Below are 9,317 nucleotides of genomic sequence, written 5' to 3' on the forward strand. Positions count from 1 at the left end.
GAATTTGAGTTTCCAGTCATGCTGGTAAAAGGTGGTGCAATTTATTATAATAGTTTTGATGAGAATGTAGTATTTATACGGACTCACAGAACATAGACTGCACCCACTGGCCAGTACCAGCAATCTGGAGAAATGGGTAGGAAATGCTGTAGTGAGCAGTTACGGAATAATCTGTCCATAGTAGTGCTTGATTTGTGCCTTGAAATGTCATGAGTTTATATGACTTCTTGGGAAAACTACATGTTTTTATTATCCAGATGACCGTCTAATCCCTTATTATATCCTCCTAGGTTTAATCATCTAACTTAGTCACAGTTCCTACCATTCTGTTTTGTAGGTTTTGAAATGAAAACGGAGTAAATACTAACTCCCAAGAAATGTGGCCCAGTGATGTTATCAGTTAAACTGGAAACCTAAGTACAAGGATTGTGTGTTAACTGTTGTCTCTTCTGTGTGTGTCACAGTGAATGAGATCCCACAGTACTCCCAGCTGGTGTTGAGCGTGTGTGGAACACTCCAAGATGAGGTCATTGCGCTCTTTGATCAGACTCGACACAGCCTGACCTTGGGAGATGCTACAGATGACAAGGACAGCATGGAAACAGATGATGCCTCCCGAGTTAAACACAAGGACCAGCGAGATGGGGTAAAGGACCTGTTCATCTGCTTTGCAGCCACGTTTCTTCTCTCTAGACAAAAGTTCCGTGTATGTTTGGAACAACTTTTCCTTGCAGCCTGCTGCCTTCAAAGGAAGTTTCGGCAGTTTCTGTCTCAGAAATACTCCATGTCTTTTTGGCACGCATCAGTCTGGGAAATTGACTGTTGCTGCCTCTCTTTCAGATAGGTCCTAAAAACGTCACAATTGCTAATACAGCCAGGAAGGGTGCATTACACATGTGAGGGGTGTCTTAGTTTATGATTCTGAGAATGATTGAAGTTTAGGCTGTGTTAGTAAATGCTTTCAGGATTTTCTTGGTACACATGTCAAGCTTATACCTCGTTCTCCTATCCTTGTCACTGCAGGTATGTGTTCTGGGTCTGCATCTGGCTAAAGAGCTCTGTGAAGTTGATGAAGACGGAGACTACTGGCTACAGATTACTAGGAAAGTCCCTGTGCTTCCTACTATCTTTGCCGCGTTGGAGATCAGCCTGAGAGTTAAACAAAACCTTCACTTCACAGAGGCCTCGTTACATTTACTGCTGACCTTATCAAGGACTCAACAGGTGAGCGATGCAGAGAAATGAGAGCATATAGCTATACATTTTAAATAGGAACTGTATATCTCATTATTCTGTCTGCAATGCAACTGAACAGTGATCTGTAGAGAAAGGGTTTTTTTAGAGGCTGGCAAGCAGTAGGTCCTGTATGTATGCCTGCTTAGTTTGCCGCCTTCTTCTTGGTAACGGGGTGTCTCGGATGGAAGAGCTGAGCCAGCCAGAGCAGACCTGTAATTTAGAGCAGGCACTTTCACTGAATGTATTCTTCTGCAATGCAAATTATCCCCCCCCTAGTTAAAACAGCTTTAAGTGTCGAAACCTGCTTTGTCATTAGTTGCAATAAAGCGTTATTTATCTATTACAAATTCAACTTTGTGTGGGGCTTTAAGTGAAAGCAAGGTCGTTCCAAAGCCAGCCCTTTTCAAAGATTATGTATGTACCAAACCAGGTGATATTGAAATGGAATTCATAGTACAGTTACTCAGGTTAGATTTTATTGGAAGAACAGTGTTGCTTTTCTTGATACTGAATTTTTAACAACATAGAAGAAGTGTGTGTAGATGAAAGTTCTCTAAAAGGCTGGTGACAGTGCAAAGGACAGAAATACCTAATGCAAAATAAGTCTTTCTGGTCTCAGAGAGGAAACAGACATGCAAATTTAACAGTAGTTTGTTCTGTTTTGTAGGGAGCAGCAGCAGTGGCTGGAGCTGGTGTCACACAGAGTGTCTGCCTGCCCCTCTTGAGCGTGTACCAGCTCAGCACTAATGGAGCCATTCAGGTGGGTGCTACTTCCTTTTGGGTGGGAATATGCCAGGAGAGCTTGCCATGCCCTGCCTTGCAGGCCGTGGTTGGAGCAGAGCCTTCCTGGTCTGGGAAGGACAGCAGGCACCCCTAGAGCCTGGAGACTTTCAAAATGGTGTGAAGGGTTTGTGGCGTGTGCCGCACTGGGCAGCAGTGTAAATAAGTAATTTATTTTTGTATCTGATTTGTTCAGACATCTGCTTCATCTCGAAAGTCTCTGGATGTCCCCTCTTGGCCTGGGGTCTATCGTCTCTCCATGTCGCTGATGGAACGCCTTCTTAAAACACTTAGATACAACTTCCTGACAGAAGCACTGGACTTTGTTGGTGTCCATCAAGAGAGGATTCTTCAGGTATGTCACATACTTCCTCTGTGATGGTTTGCTTGGCTTCTGGGTTGCAATAGTAGTGGAAACATGTCAGAAAGTGCAGAAGCATGGAAAAGAGGCTCCTGCCTCAGAAAGATTTACAGTGGAAGTAATTCAATAGTGGGAGAAGGAGGACAGAATATACAAGCCATGCGGTCAGGCAGGGATGATTGTTATGATGCTTGTTAGAGCTGGGCAGTCACCATCTGTTCATTCTGTTCATTCTTGGCATTGTAAGTTTGCTACAGGTGTTTAATATGCCTACTCAGCACAGTAGCAGAAGTGAGAGTTGATGGGAACTCACTTAGTGGCTGTCTGCTCTGGAAAGAAAATTATGAGAGCTGTTCTTGGAGGTGGCTTCAGCTCAGCCTTGCTCAAATAATGAAAATGCTGTGGTTGGGGTTCAGTCACCATTCGGGTTGGCAAGCTCTCATGTCCTGCAGTACTGAAGTACCTGTACTGGCTGGACTGTGTCAGTGCAGATGTGCTGAAGAGTCCTGTTTGTACATAGGTGCTGAATTACCTGTTTATAAGCATGCTCCCTAGACAAACAGCTGTCTTCTCATATGGCAGCATAGCTCGTGAAATGCATTGGCCTCTGACTAAGAATATAAAGTGCTCTGAGTCTGACCCATGTGCTGTGTGGCTACGTTCATGAATGCATTTGCTGTCCCTAAGGGCAGATTCTCTGCATCTTCAGCTTTTTCTTCTAGAGGAGGGAATGGGATTTTTGTGATTTAGCTGTCATTGCCCTGATTTACTTCTCTCTCCTTTCCAGTGCCTGAATGCAGTACGGACAGTACAGAGCTTGGCCTGTCTGGAAGAGGCTGATCACACTGTTGGCTTCATTCTTCAGCTCTCAAATTTCACAAAGGAGTGGCATTTCCACCTGCCACAGCTTATGAGGGACATGCAGGTAGGAATCAGGATATTGCTGTGGACAATACATTGCCTTGGAGCACAGGGATTTGCATGTGTTAAGAGGCATGCTGGCACTATATAAATGGCACTATATCACCTTTTTATTACTGCTCTTTTAATAGGAACTACTGCTGAGATCATTTAAATGTCTGTTCTGTCAGTACCTTGTCTGAATTGAGTGAGCAAAGATAACTGTTGGGGACAGAGAAATGATAGCTTGGAAAAATAACTTGGGCAATTCAATGTCTTAGTTCTCAGTTCTCAGTGCCAGATGACTCAAGAAAATACTGGGAAATCAAGAGACTGCATTGATCCTTTATGATCAGTGTGTTCTGTCTAACTGGATTTTCTAACTTCCACCAATGGTAGTGAGTAGATGGATTTTGAGCTTTGAAGAGATTTCTACCTCACCTTATTTATTTCAGGTGAATCTGTGTTACCTGTGTCAGGCCTGTACCTCCCTCCTGCACAGCCGCAAAATGCTCCAGCACTACCTGCAGGTGAGGATGGGGACCCTAAACCAAACTGTAAGTTAGGAATGTAGCATGCCCATGCTCCCTGTTAAAAGGCAAATATTCAATATCCAGGCTCTTGGATACTGAATTGCTTGCCGGTAATCCTAGTGGTGATTATTGACAATCCTCAACAGTTAGGAATTGCATTTCTCCACAGCAAAAAAAAAAGTGTGCAAAGAGTAGTCTGGACTCTTAAAAACTCTGGACTGTGTAAAGCCGGTCCTAGAGAAACAGCAGCCTGTGTTTGAATGGTGCTGTTATCGTTTTATAGCTGACTACACTGCAGCAAGAAAGCTGCATTGCTGTAGTACTCTGTAGGTGCCATTAGTTAAGCCACTATTGACCTGGTGTCCTTGATCTGATTTAACTTCTTTAAGAGAGAAAGCTCTCGTTCTTGGGGAATCCTTAGGTTGATGAAGTGGAGATGATGCATTGCTACTGATGTGTTACTTCAGCATGGCTAAGGCTTGGTGTGTTGATTAGAGATTCTTTTTCCGGAATGTGGAATCTAAATAGCCTCTGCAGCTGCCTCCCTGCAATGCAGTGCCTCCCCCGATGCAGGCTGAGTGTAGATTCTCATGCTTCTAGCAGGTGACAGACTTTGGATGCCTTATTTCCTCATTCCTTTTGTTCATAGCATTTTTTTTTCCTGAAAGTAGTGCAAAATAATCATATCTGTATTCAAGACTTCCTTTTTTTCTTTCTCCACAGACAAAAAATGGTGATTCTCTTCCATCAAGTGTGACTCCACGAGTGCAGCGTAATCCCCAAGCCTCCTCCAAACATCCCAGCCCTGAATCAGAAGCAGCAGAGCAAAAAGCACTGCTTACGGTGCAGTACAGCCTCTTGAAAATCCTCAGCAAATCTCTTGCCACCCTGCGCCATTTCACCCCTGACGTCTGCCAGATCCTCCTTGATCAGGTAGAGAGAGAGCAGAGATGCTGCTCCCTGAAGGGGGGAGTTTCCAGCATTTCAAGTGATGTTCTGGGTCTATGCAGTGAGGCACGTTCTGTCCTGCTTGAGACAGTGACCCCACCATACATCTGTCTGCTGTTCTGCTGTACAAAGCAGGAAGGCAGAACACAAGGAATTCCCCTTATGAATCAGGCACTGATCAATGTGAAAGGAAGGCTTGGCTGGGCTTTTGCGTGATCTGCACAACGCTGTGTTCGTGTAACCTTACTGGAGCAGACTAAGAACCCAGCTAGGTTTGTATCCTCAGTATGTCACTCTTCAGAAAAGACATCCTCTTGTTATTCTCCTGTGTCGGTGTGACCTAGTGGCTGGTCTCCAGGTTCAGAAAAGGAAGGTTTAATCCTTGATTCTGGCAGTGTCCTGCTGCTAGCTTTTGGATAGTTAACTTCCTTTTCCTGTGCCTCTAGGTACATATGCCTGGGCTTTTGAAAACAATCTGGAAACAGTCATTACTTTAGCTTGCCACTTGGTGGCAAGCTGTACGGCTTGGGAGTTGGAGAAGGTTCATATATGCGAAGGGAGCCATATAGTAGTCTGATTGTGCAGTACTGTACAGAACGCTCTCTACTGCTCCTTCTGTATAGTTGAGATTTGGGAAATGATCTCGGTGCTTCTAGTTCTCCATATAAAAAGTGTGATACAGGGACTAGGTATTCCTGTTACTATGACAATAGCATACTCATGGCCTCAGGGGTCACTCACTCCTCTTTCTGTTTCTCCACAGTCACTGGACCTTGCTGAGTACAACGTGCTCTTCGTTTTGAGTTTCACCACACCAGCCTTTGATTCAGATGTCGCACCTTCCTTTGGGACCCTCCTTGCCACAGTCAACGTGGCCCTTAACATGTTGGGAGAGGTACTAGCCATTTCTCTGGGAGAGCACAGCAGTTGCAGTGATCTCAGAGCACTCATTCAACTGATATTTTGAAGACTAGGAGTATTTCCTCTTTTGTATCTCCTGTCTCTAATGCCTGTCTTTTTTTCCCCCTCTCAGCTGGATAAGAAGAAGGAACCTTTCCCTCAGGCTGCAGGGCTGAATATGCAAGAGGGAACCAAAACCCTCAAGTAAGTTTCTAGCTGTTTGATTTAGTCATGGCTAAGGGGCAGAACCTAATGCTCCTCGGATCAGAACTGAGGTTTACAGGCATTCATGTAGCCTCAGAGCTGCTCAGTCTGAATCCAGGGAGTTCAGATAGCCCATCAGAAGCTCTCCAAAGCAATCGGATTTTTTTGGGAGGGTGTGTGAAGCCATCCCATCCTAAGATGCAGTGTAGAGAGTTGTTTGATGCTTATTTATCAGCATATTTAAACCAGACTTCCCTGATGGCCCACAGGGGTTTCTACTCTGCAGACCATAGCTTTTGGGTATCGCTGCTTGAGCAGAATGTGAACAGTAACAGTGCTCCCTCGTATGCACCCTGTGTGTGAAGTCTTTCTGGGAGTGTTTGACCTTGAAACTAGAGCGTGCTGACCTTTTTGGCTCCTGCTGATGTGCGTTTCTTTGCACAGGTCTCTTCTCATGTTTACAATGGAAAACTGTTTCTACCTGCTCATCTCCCAGGCTGTTCGGTACTTGAGAGACCCAGCTGTGCATCCCCGCGATAAGCAGCGGATGAAACAGGAGCTCAGCTCTGAGCTGGTAAGCAGCTTGTACCATCCTTTCTCGCTGTTCAGTATAAATGTGTCTTGTGGGAGAAGGTCATTTGTCTTTGGCTGCCCAGTAGAGCCCGTTCCCCAGCATGAGTCAACAGCCTTAGGCGTCTTGGGCTGCACCTACTGGTGCCTGTTCCTGTGCCACTGGCACCTTGTTTGGGGAGGGAGAGGGGCATGTGTTTGAAAGAAGCTAACTTGTTACGTGCTTCTAATTTCAGAGTACACTGCTCTCCAGCCTGTCTCGTTACTTCCGCCGCGGGGGTCCCTCTTCACCCGCCAGTGGGGTTCTTCCCTCTCCCCAAGGAAAGTCTGCCTCCAAGCTGGGTCCTGAGGGGCAGGAGCCTTTGTTTCAGCTCGTGCAGGCCTTTGTCCGGCACGTGCAGAGATAGATTCTATCCTGCCCCTGCCTCCCTTTTCAGGACTTGCAGCAGAATGATTCATGTCCACCACAGAAGGCATCACTTTTGGCAGAGCTCGTAACAAGGAGTGGGAAAGGGAGGGAGGCCTGGTGTGGGCAGTGGTGTAAACCGAGCTGTAACATCAACAGCGAGATCCCGTTGAACTCTTGCAACCCAGTAGCGGAGTGAATGTAAGGAGAGCCGAGAGCGGCTCTTCAGTGATGAGCCCACGTGTGCAGCCTGCCCGCTCCACCTGCTAGAGCATCCTGGCTGGGTACAAGTGCTGAACAGTCAAAACCTTTATTTTTATAGCTTGTACCTCAGCTGGGGAAGCTGTGGCTGGATGGAGAGAGGAGACAAACTTTCCGCTGGGCATTAACTCTGCTCTTAACACAAGGTGCAATCTGCCTCTCCCTCGCAGTCAGAGTCCAGTTAAGGCACAACCAAGGGATCAGCCAGCAATTCAGAGACCATCTTTCTACTGCTATTTTTGTACTGAATGGTTCAAGGCAAGATGGTGTATGTGTGCTCACGCCTTCCCTTCACCCTGCAGTCTGTGTGTTGTGTGTGTTTCTGAAGAGCAAGGCCTCACTCAAGGTTTTTAAGTCAAAATTCCATTGCTCCAGTCTTGCAGATTTTTGTAACTGTGCCCTATTTATACTGATATTAAAACCTTTATAGACAGCAGCTGGGTTCGTGGTTTTGTGTTGGGCATAGCAGCCTGCAGCACCAATTCTGCATCTTTTCTGTGTAGTAGTTCTGCTGCATCAGCTGGGCTAAAGTCCCAGCTAACAGTGATGCGAGTTGTGGCTTGTGAGCGATGATCCAGATACCGTTTGAAGCGATTATAAGCAAAGGTTGATTCCCTCAGCTCTCCCACACCCACTCTCTCTCTTTTACTCTCATGTTGGGGAATTTGTAGGAGGTTTTAAACGAACATCACTATAAAATACTCCTCAGGAATGATTCCTCTGCACACGATGGTGTGGACCATGCGCATGGATTACTCTGTGCACAGGTCCAAGCTGCTACTCTGCCTGTTGCAGCAGCAGGGGAAGGCTGCGGGTTCAAGCTAGAAGAAAGACGCTATCTACGGTGAAGTTGTATTGTGCTGTTGTAGCGCTCTCAAGTAGATCAACAAACTCTTTGAGGTTCCAAGGCTCAATGTGTGATGGCGACAGTAAGAGAAGGGCAGTGATTATTGCTTAAAATAAAGCCTGAAATCTAGATGGACTTTTCTAAGGTAAGAAATCAAATTTCAGTGTAGCTGTAAGCTAGTAACCTACCAATTCTTTCCTAAAGAGACATTTGATTGCTTTACCAGTCAGAACCTTTTTAGTCTCGATGGTTTTAAGAGTCTACAGCAAGAAAATTAGATTATGTTGCTTTGAGTTGTTTTTTTGTTTTTTTTTCTTTTCCCTTCTAAGCTTAAGTGATGGTGATAGTCTAGCACACTTGTTTGACCGAGTTTTAGTTGCCCTGGAGGCTTTGGAGGGATTTGAACTAGCTGGCTGGAGCGAAGTGGTCTTCAAGTAGAAGGGAGAGGGGCTTGATTACCTTCCAAAAGCTCAGGTGAGCTGCTCTGACAGTGAGGGAGGTGGTGTGACAGTCCTAAGCCCGATCGTGTTTAGATGGGGCTACCTGTAACCGTGAACACTTTCTGCCACAGGGAACTATGAGTGCGAACGCGGAGATTTGAAGGTGAAGAACTGTGCAGAGAAGATAGATAGCAAATTGGTGACAGGTAGCTATGGGGAGTGGAAGTAAAGCCAGAATTCAGTACATCTAAGCAAGTACAGTAGTGCTTAGGGCTGTTATTTGATAGCTCTTGTGGGTGTCTTTCCTTTTGCTACAGCTATGCAGTGTGCTAATCTGTTAGTGTTCAGCAAGAATGGCTGGAATGAGAATTTAGGGAGAAGTAATACGTTCTTTTAGATATTTATTCAAGCAGTAGAGTGAGAGTTTACGGTGCTAGGCAGGAGTCCTTGGTGCCAGACAGCAAAGAATAGTGGATGCTGTTGGTTACATCTGTGTTTTAGAGCTATAGCTTCACTTTAAACAGCAGCATTTCAGCCCTGAGTTGTACCTTTACCTGCCCCGCAGCCACAAAGGGGCACAGAACAGCTTTCAGCCAAGGGTGGCTCACTGTGACACCTGCAAATAAGCAGCGTGAGAGTGTAATCTTTCTGTAAAGAGCCAGTTAGAAGTAGCACTAATATTTTCATGTGCTCTTTTCTAATGCAGAGGGAGGGGAGCGCTGCTGCCAGGAACAGACTTCCTTCTGGCTTTTCTGAGGGAAGAGACACTGTTTTCTGCATCATTAAGCTGCTGCTGTTTTTGCCAAAGCCGTTCTTCCTCTTCCTTTAATGTACCAGGGAGAGGAGTAACAGGGAAGCAGGGATGTTCCTGGCCTGAGAGAAAGGTATGCATACTGGAAGCTGGAAGGGAAATAGGCAGGGGTAGATCTAC

General features: G+C 45.7%; 1 protein-coding gene across 1 annotated transcript in view; it reads left to right on the forward strand.

Moving 5' to 3' along the window:
• NUP188 (nucleoporin 188) overlaps positions 1–7,535 on the forward strand; it is a 30,152-nt gene extending 22,617 nt beyond the window's left edge. Inside the window, exons 34-44 of the mRNA XM_076355360.1 lie at positions 465–646; positions 1,024–1,224; positions 1,904–1,996; positions 2,213–2,371; positions 3,165–3,302; positions 3,733–3,807; positions 4,534–4,743; positions 5,522–5,653; positions 5,792–5,862; positions 6,307–6,436; positions 6,669–7,535. Coding sequence (XP_076211475.1) covers positions 465–646; positions 1,024–1,224; positions 1,904–1,996; positions 2,213–2,371; positions 3,165–3,302; positions 3,733–3,807; positions 4,534–4,743; positions 5,522–5,653; positions 5,792–5,862; positions 6,307–6,436; positions 6,669–6,839 — 1,562 coding nt within the window. The 3' untranslated portion in view covers positions 6,840–7,535. The remainder of the gene's footprint in view (positions 1–464; positions 647–1,023; positions 1,225–1,903; positions 1,997–2,212; positions 2,372–3,164; positions 3,303–3,732; positions 3,808–4,533; positions 4,744–5,521; positions 5,654–5,791; positions 5,863–6,306; positions 6,437–6,668) is intronic.
• The last annotated feature ends 1,782 nt before the right edge of the window (positions 7,536–9,317 follow it).

The sequence above is a fragment of the Aptenodytes patagonicus genome, chromosome 18 (genome assembly GCF_965638725.1).
Source record: "Aptenodytes patagonicus chromosome 18, bAptPat1.pri.cur, whole genome shotgun sequence".
NCBI classification, from domain to species: domain Eukaryota; kingdom Metazoa; phylum Chordata; class Aves; order Sphenisciformes; family Spheniscidae; genus Aptenodytes; species Aptenodytes patagonicus.